This window comes from Callorhinchus milii, unplaced genomic scaffold (assembly GCF_018977255.1).
Source record: "Callorhinchus milii isolate IMCB2004 unplaced genomic scaffold, IMCB_Cmil_1.0 Scaffold1, whole genome shotgun sequence".
In the NCBI taxonomy this organism is placed as follows: Eukaryota; Metazoa; Chordata; class Chondrichthyes; order Chimaeriformes; family Callorhinchidae; genus Callorhinchus; species Callorhinchus milii.
In genome coordinates, this window is record NW_024704742.1 from 18,460,472 (window position 1) to 18,482,489 (window position 22,018).

Genomic DNA, 22,018 nt, shown 5'->3' on the forward strand with positions numbered 1-22,018 from the left:
GAAGTCAGGCCCTGCCACTGTTAAGCGCTCTGGAGACACTACCCTGCGTGGAGGGCACTATATAAGTGAAAGTTGTTGTTGTTGAAATATAGACCCCTGCAATTCAAAACGGGAAAGGGAGTGCTGAAATCTTTGGGCTCCACAATGAGTCATGGTTGAAGGGTGAACAGGTTGGAATGCAGTGCTCGAATCTGAAGTCAATGCATAATTATCAACTGAAATTTCACTATATGATGAATATCAGCTCAAATCTATCATGAGGTTTTGCATCTCATTGTGTGACTGGAGTCAAAAATGTTTAAAGTTTGTTTAAAATAGCCAGAATAAAAGGAGAGCAAATGATACATTTACATCATGTACTGTTACAGTAATTAGAATAAACATGACAAATGTAGATTGTTTTCACTAGAACACACAGAAAGTTAGAAAGGGGTCTTCTAAAGATCTTAAAGACTGAAAGGTTTGAGAGGTGAAATATTGGTAGATTATTCCCACTGGTTGCTGAATCTGTGAGAAGTGCTCTGAGTTTAGGATTGTCACTGTTTTTCTTTTAATCACTCAGAATTTAAGTGAGAGTTGCAGGAGGTAAAATGTAGCTAGTTCCATTCAATGATTTTCAATATCTGCTTTTGATACAATAAAGGACTGAAACTGGAACCAGATTTGACGATATGAGATATGATTGACATTATTGCTCATCCGCAAGTTTATTCAGATTTGCCTTCAATTTTTAAACAATAAAATACTTAAATTCTTATGTTATTGATAAATATATGGATAAAAGTGGCTGTTTGGATTTTTGTTTCATAGATGTAAAAATTCATGAAGGAAACAGAAATTGAGAATAAATGTGTGAGATTTGAGCCCGGATTCATTGTGTTCTCACATCAAATCTGTTATGAAATCTCACAAATTTACCCCCAGTAAATATTCCCTCCCTTGGACATTCTCTTCAATTACAGCTTGTTCAGCTTGTTCAATAAAATGACCAGGTTAAAAAATACCCACAAGGATTCTCTCTTCTCACCCAATTGGTTTAAAAGACTTTTGGTTGCTTTGTTTCTTTGCGATGAGAAATCTGAATGACAGAAATGTTGTTCACACCATCTGGCAGTTTTAGCAACCAAACTAATCCCAGCCAATAGGATTTGATGATAAGGTATTCGAGGATTTCAATAATAGTTATGCAGCTTGCACCACAGAACAACCCGAGCTGTCCTCCGATGTCACCTGTGAAATGGCAATAGAAAGAAACATCTATCATCACTGACTTTAAACTCATCTACAACAACAACAAAATTACATTTGTATCGCGCCTTTCACATCGGGAGGACATCCCAAGGCGCTGAACAGACAGAGTTGCGGACCTGAGCTGAGGGTCGGGGTGGGGGATGGCAGGGGGGGAAGCAGGCAGATTGAAAGCAAGGACAAAGAGGAGGGTCTTAAGTTGGGTCTTGAAAGTGTTGAGGGAGGGGGTGAGACAAAGAGACTGCGGGATGGAGTTCCAAAGAGTGGGGGCAGAATGGAGGAAGGTCCACTCAACGATAGTGGGGCGAGCAAGACAGGGAACGTCAGGCAGGCCAGAGCCTGCTGAGTGGAGGGAGCGAACAGGGTGGTAAGGGGTTAGGAAGTTGGAGAGGTAGGGGGAGCAAGACTGTGGAGGGCTTTGAAGGAGAGGACCAGGATCTTGAACTGTATTCTCTGTGTGATGGAAAGCCAGTGGAGTTGGGCAAGGATGGGGGTGTTAGGGTCGCGGAACCTAGTGCGCGGAGAGGACACGGGCTGCAGAGTTCTGGATGATCTGTAGCCTGTGGAGGGAGGAGTTGAGGAGGTCGACCATCAGTGAGTTTACATAGTCGAGCCTCAATGTAATGAAGGTGCATATGAGGGTTTCGGCGGCCTGCGGTGTGAGACAGTGTCGGAGCCGGGGGAAGGCAACAACAACAACAACAACAAGATTCCATTTATAGAGCGCCTTTCACGTCAGGAGGACGTCCCAAGGCGCTGCACAGTTGGGTCATGACCCGAGCATTGGGGGAAATGGTCAGGGTGAGGGGAGGGAAGGGAGGGAGCGAGGAGGGGGAAATGGTCAGGGTGAGGGGAGGGAAGGGAGGGAGAGAGGAGGGGGAAATGGTCAGGGTGAGGGGAGGGAAGGGAGGGAGCGAGGAGGAGGAAGAGAGTCGAGAGGGGAGCTGAAGGCACGGTCAAAGAGAAAGGTTTTGAGACCGGCCTTGAAGGAGGAAAGGGAGGAAGCAAGGCGAAGGCACTGGGGGATGGAGTTCCAGAGCCTCGGGGCTGAGAGGCTGAAGGCCCGACCACCGATAGTAGGGCGGTTGGGGCGGGGGACGTGGAGCAGACCGGAGCCAGAGGAACGGAGGGTACGGGCAGGTAGGTAGGGGGATAGTAGGTTGGAGAGGTAGGAGGGAGCAAGGCCGTGAATGGCCTTGTAGGTGAGGATGAGGATCTTGAAATCAATCCTCTGGGGGATGGGGAGCCAGTGGAGGCGAGCGAGGGTGGGAGTGATGTGGTCCCGAAGCCTGGTGCGGGACAGTACACGAGCTGCAGAGTTCTGAATGACCTGCAGCTTGTGGAGGGAGGTGGCGGGAAGGCCGGCGAGGAGAGAGTTCCCATAGTCCAGCCTTGAGGTGACAAAGGCGTGAACCAGGGTTTCAGCAGCGTGAGGGGTGAGGTAGTGCCGTAATCTGGCGATATTCCGGAGGTGATGGAAGGCGGTGCCAGTTGTGGTGCGGATGTGAGGGAGAAAGGACAGCTCAGGGTCGAACAAAACGCCGAGGTTCCTGACTGGCTTTGAGAGGTGGAGAGTGCAGCCTTGGATGCTGATGGTGTCAGCGCCTGAGGTGCGGAGGCGCTGACGTGAGCCAATCAGGAGGGCCTCGGTTTTTCGCACGTTGAGCTGAAGAAAGTTGTCTCTCGTCCAGGACTCGATGTCGGACAGGCAGGCTGTCAGGACATCGGTGGTCGTGGAGTTGAGAGTAGAGGAGGAAAGGTAGAGTTGGGTGTCATCCGCATACATGTGGAAGTTAACCCCATGTTTGCGGATGATGTCACCGAGGGGGAGCATATAGAGGGTGAAGAGGAGGGGACCGAGGACAGAGCCCTGAGGGACACCACATGAGACAGTACGGGGGGTGGAGGAGAAGCCATTCGTTGAGACGAAGTGAAGACGGTGGAAAGGTAAGAGCTAAACCATTCAAGGACAGTGCCTTGAAGGTTGAGGTGGGAGGACAAGCGGTGGAGTAGGATAGCGTGGTCGACCGTATCGAATGCTGCCGATAGGTCGAGGAGGACGAGGAGACAGAGGGAGCCCTGGTCACAGATGGTCAGGATATCATTGGTGACCTTGACCAGGGCAGTTTCTGTGCTATGAGCAGCACGGAAACCTGACTGAAGGGGTTCAAAAAGAGAATGGGTGGAGAGGAAAGAGCGCAGTTGGGAGGCGACAACTCTTTCCAAGACCTTGGAGAGAAAGGGGAGGTTGGAGATGGGCCGGTAGCTTGATAGCTGCGACGCATCAAGGGAGGGTTTTTTCAGGGTGGGCGTGATGATGGCAGTTTTTAATGGAATGGGGACAGAGCCAGAGGAGAGGGACAGGTTTATGATGTCAGTGATATGTGGGGCAAGAAAATGGAGCTGGGAGATAAGGAGTGGAGTGGGGATGGGGTCAAGGGAGCAGGTGGTTGGTTTTAGGGATAGGATGAGTTCAGTGACAGAGGGTGGGGAAACGGGTACGAAGGTGTGTAGGGGAGGATGGGTAGGAGTCGGAGTGTGGGAGGGAAGGGGTGGGTGGTGGGTGGAAGTTGGAGGGGAAGTGACCGCGGAGCGGATTCCCTTGATCTTGGATTCAAGGAAATCCAGCATCTCCTCGCAGTGAAGGTTGGAGGAGATGACCTGCGCGGGGTGGCGGGGGGGACGGAGGAGTCGGGATGTGGTGGAAAACAGTAGCCTGGGGTTGTTCTTCGCCTCCAGGATTATCCTGGAGTAGAAGGACGACTTGGCCGAGGCTAGAGTGGAGCGGTAAATTTTGAGGAGGTCCAGCCAGATTTGTCGGTGGACCGTTAAGCCGGATTTGACAAAGGTGCGCTCAGCAGCCCGCACCTGGCATTTCAGTGAGCGGAGGTGGGTGGTGTACCAGGGGGAGGAGCGGGAGTAGGAGACAGTGCGGGAAGTGATGGGGGCAAGAGTATCGAGTGTGGAGGAGAGGATATTGTGGAGGAGGGAGAGAGGAGAAGAGGGGTCGGTGAGGGTTGAAGGCCAGAGGGAGAGGAGTTCAGAGGACTCCAAGGCATCGGTTAGGGATTGTGGGGGTAACTTCTTCCAAGGGCGGTAGAAGATGGTGGTGGGTCTGGTGGAGGTGGGGAGGGGGGTGGAGGTGGTGAAGGAGATGAAGTAGTGGTCGGAGATGGCCTTGTCGGTAATAGTGACATCCGAGACACTGAGGCCCCGGGTGATCACCAAATCGAGTGGGTGGCCGTGACTGTGAGTGGGGGAGTTTATGTGTAGGGAAAGGTTGAGTGAGGAGAGCAGGGAAGAGAAGTCTGTGGAGATGGAGCAGGAGGGGGTGAAGTGTAGGTTAAAGTCGCCCAGGATGATGAGGCGATCAGAGGAGAGGCAAAGAGATGTGAGGAGTGTTGAAATGTCAGAGATGAAGGTGGGAGAGGTTTTAGGGGGCCGGTAGAGGAGGAGGATTTTAAGGGAGAGGAATGAGGGGTGGGAGAGGGTGAGGTGCTCGAAGGAGGGGAAAGAGCCAGAGGAGTAGGGGGATAGGGCAAGTGGTGTCCTTGAGATAAGGGCAACACCACCGCCACGGCGGTTGGGGCGGGGGATGTGGTGGGAGGTGTAGCCGGGTGGCGTGGCCTCCGTGAGGGGGAAGGTGTCGCCTGGGGTGAGCCACGTTTCTGTCAAGGCCATGATATCAACGTTCTCATCAAGGATGAGATCGTTGATGACCAGGGCCTTGTTGCAGAGGGAGCGGACATTTTGCAGTCCGATGTGGAGGGAGCGGTTGACAGAAGGGTGTGTGGGAGGGGAGGGGGTCCAGGTTGTGAGGCAGGGGTGGGGGAGATGGGGATGAGGGAGGAGAGGTTGACTCCCCGGGTCTGTGTCCGGGGTGGGTGGCGAGAGTGGTGGGGAATGGGGCAGTCGGTGTGGCTGCTGCTGGACAGCCAACGCCGAGTGCCACGGTGAGCCCGGCGGAGGATTCCCAGACTGGAACAGAGGGAGGTTGTGGGAGGGTCAAGTGGGGATAGAAGACGAGAGGGACGGAGAGAGAGGAGGAGAGAGCGGGAGAGATGCAGAGGGGGAGGGTTTGGGGGGAGAGAGGAGGGGGGCGGGAGGGAGGGGGTGAGGGGGCTCGGGTCAAAGCGGCAGCCATAGTGCGCACGCGGGGACCGGGAGCGAGCGGTCAGGTGGATGGCATTATCCCGCAGATTGGGGCATCGAACCCAACAGGACCATAGTGGGCTCTGATGTGAGCCCTGGGGGGGGGGGGGGGGGGCGCAGAGGTTTTTTTTTTTTTTTTTTTTTTTGTTTTTTGTGCGCGCGCACTCACCTGAAAACTAATCTATGACGTCGCAGTTCCCCCGCTCCGCCCCCACACCTCCCTCCCCTCCCTAGCTGCACTCGCTCCGGCGTCGAGTTTAAGTACCTGGGTCAGTAGGCCCAGGCTCCTCCCCGCGCTGTCCTGCTGCCGCTCCCCGACTGAGCAGAGCGGATCATGGCGCAAATATGGGATAGAAAGGATAGTTGAGAGTCGAACAAGACTACAAAGTTCGGGACTGGCTTACTAAGCTGGAGCAACCATGGATGGTGATGCTGTCAGCGCCTGAGGTGTGGAGGCGCTGACGGGAGCCAATCAGGAGAGCCTCGGTCTTGTTAACATTCAATTGAAGAAAGTTAGCTCTCATCCAGGACTTGATGTCTGACAGACATTCTGTCAGGACAGAAGTAGTCCTGGAGTCAAGGGTGGAAGCAAAGAGGTAGAGTTGGGTGTCATCCGCATACATGTGGAAGTTAACCCCATGTCTGCAGATGATATCACCAAGAGGGAGCATACAGATGTTGTGGAGGAGCAAAAAAATCCCAGTTCATCCAGTCTCTGCTCATAGATGAAACCACTCATCCATCGTATCATCCTAGTAAAACTCCTCTGCTCCCCCTCTATCGCCTTGACATCTAACTAACAATTTATATAGGCTTAGCATTTTCTCTTTGCTTTTCTATCCTGCACTTCTATATATAAAATTTAAGGTTCCATTAGCTTCCATTAGCTGCTGGAATTCTATTAGGTGGGGTCTCTCGTCAACACTGCTGTAGGATCTTTAACATTGCAATGAATAGGCAAATGGGATCTCTGTTTGGATGGCCAAGTTTGTAATATGCAAAATAGGAGTATTTGTTTAATGTCAGAATGCATATACAGCATCCAAACACCCACATATCCAAGTACTTACATGTACTGTAAGGCAACAGATCATCAGGTTACTGGGTCTGACACAAGTGAAATTTGCCAATTAAACTTTGAATTGAGATCATGCTTCAGCATACAGCAGTGCATTTGTTACCTTTGTATGCCCAAAGTTATGCAAACCATTCCTTTTTACAAGTACTAAACTTTCTAACCGTAAACGATTTAAATAAAGTGATAAATGACTAATTTAAAATGTTCTATGCCCATATCTACATAACATAACATGTAGGAGCAGGAGTAAGCCATTCGGCCCTTCGAGCCTGCCCCGCCATTCAATCATGGCTGATCTTCTAATCTAACTCCAGCTAATAACCTGACCCTACCTTATCCCCATATCCCTTAATCCCTTTTGCAATAAGAAACCTATCCATCTCAGCCTTGAATATGTTCAAAGACAGAGTATCAACAGCCCTTTGGGGTAGTGAGTTCCATACATTCACCACCCTTTGAGTGAAGAAGTTCTTCCTCAACTCAGTGCAAAAGGGCTGGCCTCTGATTTTAAGGTTGTGACCCCTGGTTTTAGTTTCTCCAACCAGGGGAAACAATCTCCCACTATCTACTGTATTATGCCCTTTGATGATCTTATAGGTTTCTATAAGATCCCTCTAATTCTTCTATATTCTAGAGAATAGAGGCCCAAATTTGTCAGCCTATCCTCGTAACACAACCCCTTCATCCCTGGTACTAACATAGTAAATCTACGCTGCACCCCCTCCAAGGCAAGTGCATCCTTCCTTAAATGAGACCACCAAAACTGGACACAGTATTCCAGGTGTGGTCTCATCAGGGCCCTATACAGTTGCAGCAAGACTTCCCTACTCTTATACTCTAATCCTTTCATACTGAATGCTAACATATTGTTCGCCTTCCTAATTGCTGCTGCACCTGCAGACTAACTTTCTGCGATTGGTGTACAAGGACACCCAAGTCCCTCTGGACGCTAACATATTCTGATATGGGTCCACATCCTCCGCTTCATCCGCTCCTTCCGCTCAGCGGGCTCTGGCCTGCTTCACATCCCCTGCCTTGCCCGCTTCACTATTGGTGGACAGGTCTTCTGCCACTCTGCACCCAACCTCTGGAACTCCATCTCTTAATCCCTCCATCTCGTCCCCTCTCTCGCCACTTTCAAGACCCATCTCAAGACCCTCCTCTTCAACCGTGCTTCCGATCTCCCTGCTTTCACTCCTGCCCTCCACCCTCCCCCACCCCGACCCCCAGCTCGGGTCCGTAACTCTGTCTGTCCCACGCCTTTGGACGTCCTCCTGACATGAAAGGCGCTAAATAAATGTAATTTTGTTGTTGTTGCTGTTGATTGTATAATATCCCAGTAAAAATGGAATCACTGCATCAAAGAGTTTGCTTCCACACTGGACACTGAAACAAAACGACTACTTAAGTGGCAGCCCAACTCACCAATAAGTTCGGATATTGGCAGTTTCTTCTGCTGCTGAGTTAATTCGGAGTTGAGATCTTCGTAAGCGATATCAATGCAAACAAAGTTTTCCCTTGAGAATAAATAAGACAAAACGTTAGTTAAATTTTGAAACTGGTTCAAATTTAAAAATTTGCATTGCCAAATCAAACTAGTTCTGTTTTGCGCATGTTTGATGGTGAATCTACCGTCCGAAGTCAACAAAGTCTGAAAAACGTGGTGCGAGCACACTGCCTAGTGAATTCAGGACATCTGAGCTAGTAAGCAATTGTAGATCTCAGTCATAAAAATAATAATAATCTTTGTATTTGATATAATGCATTTATAAGGCCTTTCACATCAGGATGATGACTTAAAGCGCTTCACAGACAATGTTCCCTGTAGGTGAATGCGGCAGTCAATTTGAACACAGCAATGTCGCATGAACAGCCATGAAGTAAATGACCAATTTAATTTGGGGAATTATTGACTAGGACTCTGGGACAAGCTCCCTTCTCTTTTTAAATAGTGCTATGGGATCTTTCAAGTCCATGTGAATAGGCAGGCAGGACCTCAGTTTAATGTCTCATCTAAATGGTGGTACCTTCAATAATAAAACACACTCCTGTGCTGCATTGGAGTGTCCCACAAACTGCTGTGTGCAATTGGCTGCTGCGTTTGACCCACAAAATATACAGTCAATTCAGTTTACAATATATTCTGTGAAGCGCTTTAGACGTCTCAAAGACGTGATAAGGTGCTATATCAAATGCAAGAATTATTATTATTTACATGATGGCTGTTTGTGAGACATTGCTGTGTGCAAAATGAATGCTGAGTTCACATAAAAAATAGTCACTGCACCTTAAAGTAAAGTCCTGTGAAGTGCTTTGATATATTTCAAATACGTGATAAAGCTCTATAGAAAATGCAAGGATTTTTATTATTATTTCCAGCTATAAATCTCAGTCATTTTCTTTCTTTTTGCTCTCCATTTGTTTGTTCAATTGAAATGTTAATAACACTGAGAAGACTGGTCTAACATTTTGAATGCAGTGTGCAGGAGAGATGGAGACTTACACAGGTTGAGAGGAAGTTTGATTTCTCCATATGATCTGGACTAATGATTATTTATCACACCAATGTAAGCAATGTTTGGCTATTTGTAAATCCGATAAGGGAGGATAATTACGTACTGACATAAAAAAACAAGCAACATATTTTGGTTCCTATATTTTGCATGGTTAAGTCTGAGAGGTTATTTGCACTTTTCATCAGTGGATTAACAGCTCATGTTGATCATTTTGTATTTTTTTGTACTCAAGATAACCAGGATGTTTGATTAATAATGGTTACAAGCTTTGAGAAATCATGTGTAAATAATGGATACAGTAAACAGAAAGTTCCTTGGTTACTGAATATCTAACACTTCAAGACTTATTATCTTTCTGTCAAGTACTGACAAGTACATGCTATATTGAAAGCTAAATGTCCGAATTGAGTTTGGCTGCTGACTAACTGCCTCTCTGCATACAGCACATTTAATAATAATAAATAATAGTAATATACAACCTGAAGAGATGTCTGAGGAGTACTGAGCAGTAGCCATTTTTTAACCATTCTGTTACGACAGCGGGCTTGTTTTATGTGCCCGAACCATTGTGTTATTATAGGGTCTGACTCTATAAAATGAAATAGTAATAATCTGCAGAAATAATGGTGAGATATCCCACCTTCTGCATAAGATGAAAGCAAGAAAGAATGTTCACAGGGGCTTGTCAAATTGTTGCGTCTCAGAGCATTTTGCAAGCAATTTCTGTATAGTGTAGTGACCTTGGGACGTCCTTCCGACGTGAAAGGCACTATATAAATGTAATCTTCTTGTTGTTGTTATGCGGAATTAGAAATAAGACAACCTGATCTGACTCAGAACATACATATAACAGCACCCAATGAAGGTGACCTCTGTGACTTTTGAACTGAGGAATGCTATCTAGTCATTTTATTTAACAGCTACAAATACAAACATTTGAAGCTTTCCCTCTGATAACCTGCAGATAGTACTCACCTGATATACTCCTTGGTTTTCTGAAATTTTGTGGAAAAAAAATGCAACCCTTTGTTACTTGGAAAAGTGGAATAAGAGACACGAGTGGCATATTTTGTCTCTTGACACGGAGCGGGGCAGTTGGATCTGTATGGACCTGCTTTGCAGAGTCCCTCTTTCTCTATGAAATCTAGAAGATAAAGAGGAAAAGCACAATTTTAGTTTTGCTCCCAACCAATAGTTGAATATATTTGTTAAAAATAACAATTAGATTTGCAAATTATAATTCTCAGTACCTGGTCTGGGAAACAAATGAAGCAAATTGTACTTGTGAGAACTCTTCTCCAAGGGAGGAGCTTAGTTCAGTACAAAGTTCTCACTAGCTAGTTGGTGTGATGTATGTGAGGTTCTCTGCATGAGATGCACTTTATGTCCTGAGACAATTTACAGGATTTACACTGCAATTTTCTCATTCAAGTTTTTCTTCAACCCCCTGCCCCTGGCAAGTCAAGTTACTCCAATGGATCAATGATTAAATGTACTATGCAGACCTAATACTCCCAAAGATCATTATAGTAATGATAATAATAATCCTTGCATTTGTTATAGCGCTTTTCACGACTTCCAGACGTCACAAAGCGCTTCACAGAATATAATATAAAGTGAATTGACTGTAAATTTTGTGGGCAAAACATGGCAGCTAATTGCGCACAGCAGTGTCCCCCAAATAGTCGTGGATCGAGTGACCAAATTATTATTGTTTGTTTTTACTTGAGGGATTATTATTATCATTGTTCAGTGAATGAGCCGATCACAGCTTGGGTGGCAGGAAACAAGGTTTACATTTGGTCTCCACTGCACTGAATGAGGGAGGGTGGAAATCAGTCTGATCTTGATCTTGTTCTTGACCATGGGCAAGTGACCTCCACGTGAAATTCACATGATCTAAGCTGGGGACATTTTGCAGCTCTGCTGAGGCAGTTTCCATGATTCGTTAGCCTTCTGACATTCATTGAGATCTAAAGTTTGCAAACAAGGTCTGAAGGATAGGGAGCCAATGGGGTCGGGCGAGAGTGGGGGAGATGGGGTCATGGAGTTTGGTGATGGAGAGGACATGGACTGCAGAGTTCTGGATTATCTGCAGTCTGTGGAAGGAGGAGTTGGGAAGGCCGACAAGCAGAGCATTTGCATAGTCGAGCCTGGAGGTGAAGAAGACATGAATAAACGTTTCAGCGGCCTGAGGGGTGAGGTAGTGGCGGAGTCAGGGGATGTTACGGAGGTGAGGGAAGGCAGAGCGTGTCATGTCTTGGATGCGGGAAGAAAAGACAGTTGAGGGGTTGAACAAGACACCTAGGTTCCTGACTGGCTTGGTGAGTTGTAGTGTGCAACCATGGAGGTTGATGCTGCCAGAGCCTGAGGTGTAGAGGTGCTGGCGCGAGCCAATAAGGAGGGCCTCAGTCTTGTTTACATTCAACTGTAGGAAGTTTGCCCTCATCCAGGACTTGATGTCTGTCAGGACAGCAGTGGTCCTGGAGTTGAGGGTGGAGGCAGAAAGATAGAGTTGGGTGTCATCCTCATACATATGGAAGTTGACCCCATGTCTGCGGATGATGTCACCAATGGGGAGCATGTGAATATTAAAGAGGAGAGGGCCAACGACAGAGCCCTGGGGGATGCTAGACGCAACAGTGCGGGAGCTGGAGGAGAAACCGTTAGAGGCAACAAAGTGGAGATGGTGAGAAAGATAGGAATCGAACCAGGCAAGGGCAGGTCCGTGAAGATTAAGTAAGGAGGAGAGGCGGTGTATGAGGATGGAGTGCTAGACAGTGTTAAAGGCAGCAGAGAGGTTGAGGAGGACAAGGAGGCAGAGGGAGCCCTGATCACAGATGTTCAGAATGTCATTTGTGACTTTGATCAGGGCTGTTTCCATGAAATGCTACATTTAAGGATGTTACTTACACAGCAAGGGATACGCACAGTTGTAGTACTTTCCTGGCTCACATTCAGGTCCATGTCCTTGAAAGACAAATAATCTATTTCAATAAATTAAAGCTTCCACGCCTGGTAAGCACTCATGCCATTTGCCGTAATAATATATCAAATATTTGCCTTGCCAAGTTGAGATAGACTGGGATTTAGGGCTACGTTACATTGCAACCTGTGCACCCATTAAACTGCGTTAGCATCTGTGTTGCCAAAGCAATTTAGTGCTAAGCAAAGTATGGATTTATGTTGATCCTCCTCCCATTCAATAATGACAACACAAGCATTTCATTGTGGCCAGCACAAAGGGCATTAGGATAGATTAATACAGACAAGTTTTACATCACTCTTGTATTGATATAACTAATGCGTTGATTATACCAATATCTGTTTCAGCCCCAGAGTTGCCAATAATGCAGTATCATAGAATCACTGACTTTCATCACAGAACTAGTCTATTCAGCGTGCCATGTTTCAGCGATTATCTTAAGTGAAGGATGCAATATCATTGCAAGTTGTTGTTGTAGGCTATTTCAACCTATATTGCCTTTGCCGTCTTTCTGTCAGAGCTATCCAGTTAATTCCAATGCCCTGTCTTTTCCATATAGTCATTTAAAATATATCCTTTTGAACTACTTGTCTAATTCCCTTTTTAAAGCCATGGATTCCACTTTGCCCACCCCTCGACTGAACCGCCATGGTGGCGGGGTGGCTTTCAACTCCTGTTCCTTGATCAGCCTATCCCGTTACTCCTCTGGAAATTTCCCCTCCTTTGAGCACCTTACCCTCTATCACCCCTCCAACCTTACCCTCAAAATTCTCCTGATCTATCAACCCCCCAAGCCCTCCCCCACCTTCATCCCTGACATCTCCACCCTTCTATCTTCCCTCTCCCTTTGTTCCGAACACCTCCTCATCCTTGGCGATTTCAACCTTCACTTCAACCCCACCTGTTCTACTCCGCTGACTTTTCCTCCCTTATCCTCTCCCTCAATCTCTCTCTCAACATCCACTCCACCACCCACATCCACGGTCAGCCCCTCAACTTGGTGATCACTCGGGGCTTCACCATCTCGGACCTCACCATCATTGACAAAGCGATCTCGGACCATCAATTCATCTCCCTTAACTCCTCAATCACTCTTCCCAACGCCACCCAACCCACCTCCACCTCCTCCTGCCCCTGGAAAAAAATCTCCCCCCCTCCCTCTCGGCTGCCTTGGAGTCATCTAAACTCTTTCCCCTCTGGGCATCCTCCTGCAATGACCTATCCTTTGTGGAGTCCTGTAGCTCAGTGGATATAGCACTCGCTTTGCAAGCAAGAGACCTGAGTTCAATTCCAGGCAGGGCGAAACCTTGGGCAAGTTTCCTTACTCCACACGCCTAATAATAATCCCTCCAAAACAAACAACAATAATAAATTGGTCATTTTCAATCTACGACTGATTGTGGGACATTGCTGTACGCAATTGGCTGCCGCGTTCACCCACACATATACAGTCAATTAACTTTACAGTGTATTCTGTCAAGCGCTTTGGGAGTCCTCCCGATATGAAAAGCGCTATATCAAATGCAAAGATTATTATTATTATTATTATTACTATTATTATCCTCCTTGGTCACTCTTCTCCACAGCTCCCTATTCTCCACTCTTGATTCCCTCGCTACCCTCTCTTCCTGAACTGACTCCTCCGTCCACTCTCTCAGGCCTCACCCATCTTCACCTCAAATGCCAACTGCGAGGCGATGCTGGCTTCCTCAAATTCAAAGTCAAGGGAATCCACTCAGCTGACTCTGCCACTGCAACTGCAATCCCCTCCCCAACTCCTCCTCTAACCCCAGCCCCTACCCACCCCTCGCTCCACATCTTTGAACTCATCTCCTCCTCTCTCAGCACCATCATAACCCATATGATACACACCACCTGCTCCCTCGACCCCATCCCTACCCCACTCCTTACCTCCCAGCTCCACCTCCTTATCCCTCCACTCACTGACATTGTTAACCTCTGCCTGTCCTCTGGTACTGTTCCCACCCCTTTAAAAACCGCTGTCATCACTTTTATCCATAAAAAAACTCTCCCTAGACCCTTCTCTACTCCCTAACTACTGCCCCATCTCCAACCTCCTCTTCCTCTCCAAGGTCCTGGAACAAGTTGTTGCTTCTCAGCTTCGCTCCTTCCTCTCCCGCCATTCCCTTCTCGAAACCCTCCAATCGGGCTTCTGTACCGCCCACAACACAGAAAACACCCTGTCCATCTGGGACCAGGGCTTCCTCTGCCTCCTCGTCCTCCTTGACCCTCTGCTGGCTTCGCCACCATCGACCACTCTGTCGTCATCCTCACCGGGGTGTGTTGCATTATTGAAAGCAGGGAGATCGGAAGCACGGTCGAAGAGGAGGGTCTTGAGATGGGTCTTAAAGGTGGTAAGGGAGGGAGTGAGGTGGAGAGACTGCGGGATGTCCTTGGCCCCTCCTACCTCTCTGACCTGCTGATTCTCTACCAACCTGCCCGCTCCCTCCATTCATCGGGCTCCGGCCTCCTCTGTGTCTCCCGCTCGACCTATCCTACCATCAGTGGCCGGGCTTTCAGCCTCTCTGCCCCCACACTCTGGAATTTCATCCCACAGTCCCTTCGTCTTGCTTTCCCCTTGCCTCTTTCAAGGCCGGTCTCAAGACCCTCCTTTTCGATTGTGCCTTCGGTCACCCTCCCACCTCTCTGCCTTCCATCACTCCTACTCCATCCCTCCCCCTTGCTCGATTCCTGACTCCTGACTATCCAGGGCCTTGGGATGTCCTCCTGATGTGAAAGGCGCTCTATAAATGTAATTTTGTTGTTGTTGTATGTAAATTTGAACTCCCTCTCTTCTAAAGTCATTTGAAAGCAATGCTCTGCTATATTTATTGAAATACTTAGGCTTTTTTTTCATCTTAACTCCTGCTTTGGAAGTTGTGAAAGTTATTACAATTATCCACCATCTTCCCTGACTGTAAGAAAATCCGTTGATGTTGTTGATGCCTCTACTCTCCACCAACAGAGTGTCAGATTAACCCAGGTTTAAAGTACTAACTTGACATGTTAACAAATGCAGGGACCTTGACATTTTTATAGGAGCAACATTTGTATTATTCCTAAATAAATTAAATTTAGTGTAGAATTTAGGGTCTGGGGATGCCTGTCCTCTGGTACTGTTCCTACCCCTTTAAAAAACGCTGTCATCATTCCTATCCGTAAGAGGAAATATAGCAAATATTCAAAGCTTCCTTATTGTCACCGTAATAAACTGTTAGACACATACAACTTTGAAGTATTGTTTTCACTGATGACCATAAACCCGTTAGTTGCTTTTAACAGAAAATTATAAATGTACTAACCAGGCAACAGGAAAGGAAAGCAGCCACAGTGTTGTTTGATATACTTTGATTTACACTCCTGCAAACATCTGTATGTTGTATAGGTGTCGTGATATTCCAGGCTTATGTGAGGGTTACATTCTCCCCATGGGTATTCCTGGTTTATTGTCTATAGTAAAGAAACACAGATCCCAGCTGAAAACAGGCATTTAGGACAGTCGGAGATTTGAACTATAGATTGCCATGGCGCACACAGGAACAATAGGTGGAGTATCAAAGCACAACCAGTGCCTGTGGAACCGCACTCCTTTATCCTCACCAGTACCAATCTCCATAGCCCCATCACCCCAGTCCTTGCCAGACTCCACTGGCTGCCTGTCATAGAATGGATTGATCTCAAGATCTTCATAATCATTTGTATCTCACTTCATGCTCTGGCACCACTCAACGTCTCTGACTTCCTTACACCCCACTCCACTACCTGTTGCCTCCTCTCAGCTGGTTCCGGGCTCTTGCATGTCCCTTGTCCCTTCCACTCTACCATTGTCGGTCGTACCTTAGGTCACTACACCACAAAACTATAGAACTCTCTTCCTTAATCCCTCCGCCTTGCCACCTCATTCCCCGTCTTCAGATCTTACCTGAAGAACTTCCTCTTCAACCATGCCTACGATCATCTCTTTCTCCTCGGCTCGGTATCAAGTTCCATCACTGTTGAGCACTCCAGGATGCTAGCCCGGCTGAAGGGTATTTTATAAATACAAGTTTCTATTGTTGTTGTAAAGCCCACTCTGTAAATTACAGCTCTATCCACTACACTATCTGGGTTCCTTAGTTAATTTTACTTATCTTGTCAGAAAAAATTACAAAGGACTCCAAGTCTTATTCTGTTGATAGCCGTATGTTGTTGGTTTAATTTTTTTTGCTTACCTTCAGTTGCCGTATTACAGCATAGGCATGTATACCAACTCCCACAGACAGGCCCATGGTCTCAACCTGTGGTAGTTCATTGGGAGAATGGATCACAAAGTTCATCCCAGCATCGGTATAACCAAGGGCAGGATTGTCTGTCATCTCTGACTGTAAATTCAACAAAAAAAAATTTAGCTGAAAGGTTATAATTGGATCCAAAGTAGACATTTCCTTGCAAAAGTAGCTTGCAGCATAGAAATTTGCACTGGGGAAAATGGAGGAGGGGGGCAGGGGTCATAAAAATGGAGTAAAGTTTTAAGCATTTCATAATGAACACAAGGAACACATTATTAAATACCACAAACTTAACCCAATGTTTTATTTGATAACAGTTGTGGAACATTTTTAGAGCTGTATTGTTGATCAGGACACTGGGAAAATCTCCCTCCTCTTTTCAAATAGTGTTTTGGGTCTCGTTTTAAATTCTCATCCGAAAGACGGCAAGTAGGAGATAGAGTAACATTTCAAGTTAAATCTGACCCTTCTTAACTGATATAGAGACAAAGACATAAGGAAGAAATAGAAATGAAGTAATCTGCAGTTCTGGTGAAAGTCTTAGACCTTTCTTTCAGGATACTGATCAACTTACTCCAATTTTAAGCGTTTTCCAGTTTTAGTCAAGTCTTCTTTATTAATCACTCAAAATATAAAACAAACGTTGTAATTGGAGAAATCTAAAATGACTTTATTCATTCAATTATTTTCAAAACTGGAGAAATTTCTTTTTCACTTTTAGATGAAACACAAACCTGCTTGATATCAAATAGCACTCTTAGTCCCCTTCCTGATGTTTTCACTCGTCGTTTGCTTTTCAGATTCTGATGATTGAACGTATAGCAATTGCCATACTCAGTAAACACGTGCTCAAAATCCTGAAAAGGGCATTGCAGGAAAGAGTCAAATTAGACTTACTTATCTTGTAGATTTTGAGAGTCCCAAAAAGTTATGATAAATATGCAGATACTCAGACTGTACAAAACTCACTGCACTTTAGGTAGGTAATTCTGTAGTAAGTGTATTAATTGTGGATGATATGGATAGGGGATCCAGACTTCGATCAATCCACAAAATGTTATTTATGTATATAAAACTTTTAAAATCAATAGTAATTTAAATTCATCTGCACTTAGTTATTTCCACAGTAAATTCCCATTCCTTACTCTTTGCCATTAAGACATATTCTCTTTAGAATACTTTGTCAGGAGGTTTACCTCTTAAACAAGATAGATAAGTTTCATTTGATTTACATTTGGATAGCAGGGCTCTCCAGAGAAATCACATTGTAATAGAGTGCTGTTATCAAGCTGGTAACCGTGCTCTTTGGTGAAATTCTTGATGCTGAAACTTTCATTGCCTTGAAGAAAGTTATTGACACTTTCGGGAATGTTGTTTCCATCACCAGCATCAATGCTCAGAACTGCAGACACAATTTTCCATAATAAATATATTATGCTCACGTTGGCCACTGCTTTTTCTTGGTATCTGTAGAGAACAAAACACAATCACCATCTTACCATTTGAAAACTTAATAAGGACATTTGTATAAGTGACTCCATGATCCAAAATCCATCGCCACTAAATGTGGAGCCAATCTTTTACTTGTCATTTCTATCTGTTGTAAATTGTTAGATTTCTCCTCTCTTTCATACACACAGAAACATACTCCGTTTATATATTGTAACAAATAGCATGCGGTGAATCACATTTATGCACTTGGGCTAAAATAAAAATAGCAGTTGTGTTCAATTAGTTATTTTGCACATTTGTACAGTTTGTACAGTTTTGTTTCAAGCAGTACACATGTAGTATTAATTCAAGTCAAGGCATAGTAATTGAGGGCTTCCTTAACTGTTCTGGGATCCAATTTTGTGAGGGGTTATTTCTTCGCAAATTTCATAATATGAATTGTGTAATTCTTTTGCATGTAATGAATCTAATGAACTTTCCATAGTACATTTGATGCTATAGAAATGTATATGGGGAAATGTTGTAGTAAAAAATCTGTTACGATATATCAAAATTTAGTCCCCAAAAACCTGGAATAAGATTTGTAAAACTCATAGTGTGAATCAACTGTGAAACTCAGCCATAACAAAATCAGAAATACAAGAAATCTAACAACTTAAATGACATTGGTGGAACTGACAGGTGGAAGCTGGATAAATCATGCAGCAAGCACATGTAGAGAAAATGTAGAGAAAAGTATCAAAACATATCAATGGTGCAGCATATTTCAAATGTTTCAGTAGAGATGCCAAAAATGTAGGTATACTAAAGCTAATATACTGACCAATTATGTACTAAATTGCAGGCTAAAACAGATGGGTTATATGATCAGCTTTGTATGAGAATGCATGACTTCCAGACAAATGCCAAATGGTTAAAGGATTTGAACGAATTACAGAATGAATTGTTCCTAACACAAAATCAAGAGATCCAACAGCAGTGCATCTGTGGTCTTTTCGAAAGGGCATTTATTGCTCATGCACACAGAGACTGCTAATGTTTATGGTCCCTTACATCTTTTTTGCCATTCTTTGGATGAAATGTTAAACCAATGTCCCATTTTCCTGTTCAGGTGGATGATGTTCAAGATCCCATCTCACTATTCAAAAAGAGAAGGGAGTTTCAACAAGTCCCGCCAAGAAAATATATCCTTAAAGGTATGGATTGTTTTAGTTTGAAGTGATCGACTTCAAGATCCTCACCCTTGTCTTCAAATCCCTCTATTCCTCTGCAATCCCCTACCTCTCCGACCTCCTCGCTCCTCAAAACAGTGCCCATTGCCTTTGTTCCTCCGGGTCTGGCCTCCTCCTTGTCCCCCGAGTCCTCCGCTCCACCCTCGGCGGCCGTACCTTCAGCCACTATGCTCCGAGGCTCTGGAACTCCCTTCCTCACTCCCTTTGCCTCACCCCCTCTCTTCCTATTTTCAGGACTCTGCTGAAGAACTTTCTTTTCGACTGCGCCTTTTGTCACCTTCCTCCCCCTCCCCCTGACTCGGCCCCAGGATCCGTTACTGTGAAGCACTCTGAGATGCCATCCGACATGGAGGGCGCTATATAAATACAAGTTGTTGTTGTTGTTTAGACTCAGTCAGAATCAACTTGACATAGGAGGCTGCCAGGCAAATAAACAGGGCATTAGATACCTGTTTATAGACAAATAAGCTTTGAAGATTGAATTATCTTCAGTCTCGAGAAGAGATGCCTCAGAGGGGGATCTTATATAGATATGTGAGATTTTAAACGTGATTAAAAAAGTAAAGCCAGAGCAATACTTTCAGATACAATACAATTTAAAATATAATTTATACTTGTACACCAAATTTCACTTCGCAGAGACGTCTCAAAATGCTTCATAGTGAAATCAGAGTGTAAACTGAAGAAGAGAGTGGAATGCACAAATGCTGAGAACAAGAGAGCACAGGTTTAGAGTTGCAAAAGATCATTTTAAGACAGAAACTAGGAAGTATTTCTTTTCACAGAGGTTAATTAACAACTGACTACGAAGCGTGGTTGAGGCAAATGCTGGACTCATTTAAGAAAAAAGCTTGATGTTTTAATGTGAGGATTATAGGGTGGATATTCTGGCAGAATGAGATCAAATGAGTCAAAGAACATTCTTCATCCAAACCTCTCTTATGATCTTGATGGAGGCTTTTCATTCCATTAACGATAGGGTCTTTGATCTGATGTTTATTTACCTGGGACTGTCTTCACTTTAATTAGTGAGACGAAACATGCATGAAAACTAAATAGTGAAAATGTATATAGCATTTGCTCCACTGGTGAGTTTAAACAAAAGTGTTAAGAAAGCCAATTGATGGATAAAATGTAGCTTGTCATTAATTAAGTTTGATAAAAAATCTATGCAATGATCTCGGAAAAAAAATTCATCTTGTAGTCACAAAGCAAAGATAATCCTCGTTTTTTTTTAGAAACTTTAATTCTATGTTTGACTTTCATGGCATTTTAAGAAAAAAATATATCTTAGTTAAAATTAATTAATTGTTAAAATCACACCACTTATGGAATTTCTTTGATTTTACAGCAGTTAGAATTAAATCTTAAACATGAGACCTGGAATACCTGTTTAAATTGCAGAATGTAACGGCAGGAAATTCAATATCTTCAACATACTTGATGGTGAGAGACGTGGATGTTGGCCAAGTGAAATAATTAATAAAGAGTTGGGTAATCTGGGAAGAAACTCCAATTACAGAAAGTGAGACAATCACTATCCAGAGGACTCTGCGGATTCTGGGTTTGCTCTGCAGTGCATTGTGCAAACCATGGAGAGAGGTTGAGGTTGCAAAATCATAGTCAATGTGTCTTATGTTCTCCATAGATGTAACTGCTTTTCCACAAAAGACCAAACTTTTTTTAATGCTCCTGAAAAGATACAACCGAAAGAAAATAACACTATCAGTGAATTTATGGTTTTAAATAACGGCAGCTTTGACATGTGAAGAGCGTTTCAAGTTTACTACAATAATACAGTTCATTACATAGTAATACTTAGAATATACAACACAGAAAAGGCCATTTGGCCCAACTGGTCTATGCCGGCATTTATGCTCCACATGGGCTTCCTCCGGCCCTTCATCAACTAAACCTATCAGCAAAACCTTCTATTCCTTTCTCCCTCATATACTTATCTAGCTTCCCCTTAAATGCACCTATGCTGTTCGCCTCAACTACTCGTTGTGGTAGCAAGTTCCACATTCCCACCACTCTCTGGATAAAGTTTCTTCTGACTTCCCTATTTGATTTATTGGTGAGTATTTTATATTTATGGCCCTTAAACCTTTTCATCATTTTAAAGACCTCTATTGGGTCATCCCTCACCCTTCTCTTTTCAAGAGAAAAGAATCGAAGCTTGTTCAGCCTTTCGTGATAGTTTGCAGTTCCGGTATCATCCTTCTAAATCTGCTTTGCACCTTCTCCAGTGCCTCTATATCCTTTCTATAATGTGGGGACCAGAACTGTACACAGTACTCCAAGTGTGGTCTAACCAAGGTTCGATATAGGTTTAGCATAACTTCCCTGCTTTTCATTTCTATCCCTCTATAAATGAACCCCAATGCTTGGTTTGCTTTTTTTAATCGCCTTATTAACCTGCATCGCTATTTTTAGCGATTTGTGTATTTGTATCCCTAGATCCCTTTGCTCCTCTACCCCATTTAGATTCTTATTTTCCAGGCAGTTTGTGACCTCTTTATTCCTCTTACAAAATGTACCACCTCACACTTATCTATATTGAAATTAATTTGCAAATTAAATGCCCATTCAGCAAGTTTATTAACGTCTTGCTGTAATTTGCTGCAGTCCTCCTCAGTATTATTTACAGCTCCCAATTTGGTGTCATCTGCAAATTTTGAAATTGTACTTTCGATCCCTGAGTCCAAATCATTAATGTGAATTGTGAACAACAGTGGTCCCAATACTGATCCTTGTGGAACGCCACTTCCCACCCTCTGCCAGTTTGAGTAGCTACCCTTTACCCCTACTCTCTGTTTTCTGTCTTGTAGCCAGCTTGCTATCCATTCTACTACTTTTCCCCTGACTCCACATGCTCTGACCTTATCCATTCATATCTTGCTATTTTATACAAATCTTAAATCATATGAGATAATAAATATTGAGCAAATTATATACCAAGATTGGGGTAAACATTGATAACTAATTTAAAATCAAATACTAATATGTTTGGCAATTTAGAACCAATTGTTATTGTTTCACAGAGCCTGTAACACATATATGTT

The 22,018-nt window shown here is 44.5% G+C and overlaps 1 protein-coding gene across 1 annotated transcript; it reads right to left on the reverse strand.

Moving 5' to 3' along the window:
- Nucleotides 1–710: 710 nt before the first annotated feature.
- On the reverse strand, nucleotides 711–20,599 carry LOC121849965 (acid-sensing ion channel 5-like). Its single transcript, XM_042339550.1, has 9 exons — nucleotides 20,343–20,599; nucleotides 17,502–17,736; nucleotides 17,004–17,126; nucleotides 16,213–16,362; nucleotides 15,304–15,451; nucleotides 11,908–11,964; nucleotides 9,970–10,138; nucleotides 7,904–7,995; nucleotides 711–1,230 (listed from the first exon to the last, which is right to left on the reverse strand). Exons 1-9 carry the CDS (start codon nucleotides 20,597–20,599, stop codon nucleotides 1,037–1,039), a joined length of 1,425 nt encoding a protein of 474 aa, XP_042195484.1. The 3' UTR covers nucleotides 711–1,036.
- Between the last annotated feature and the right edge of the window lie 1,419 nt (nucleotides 20,600–22,018).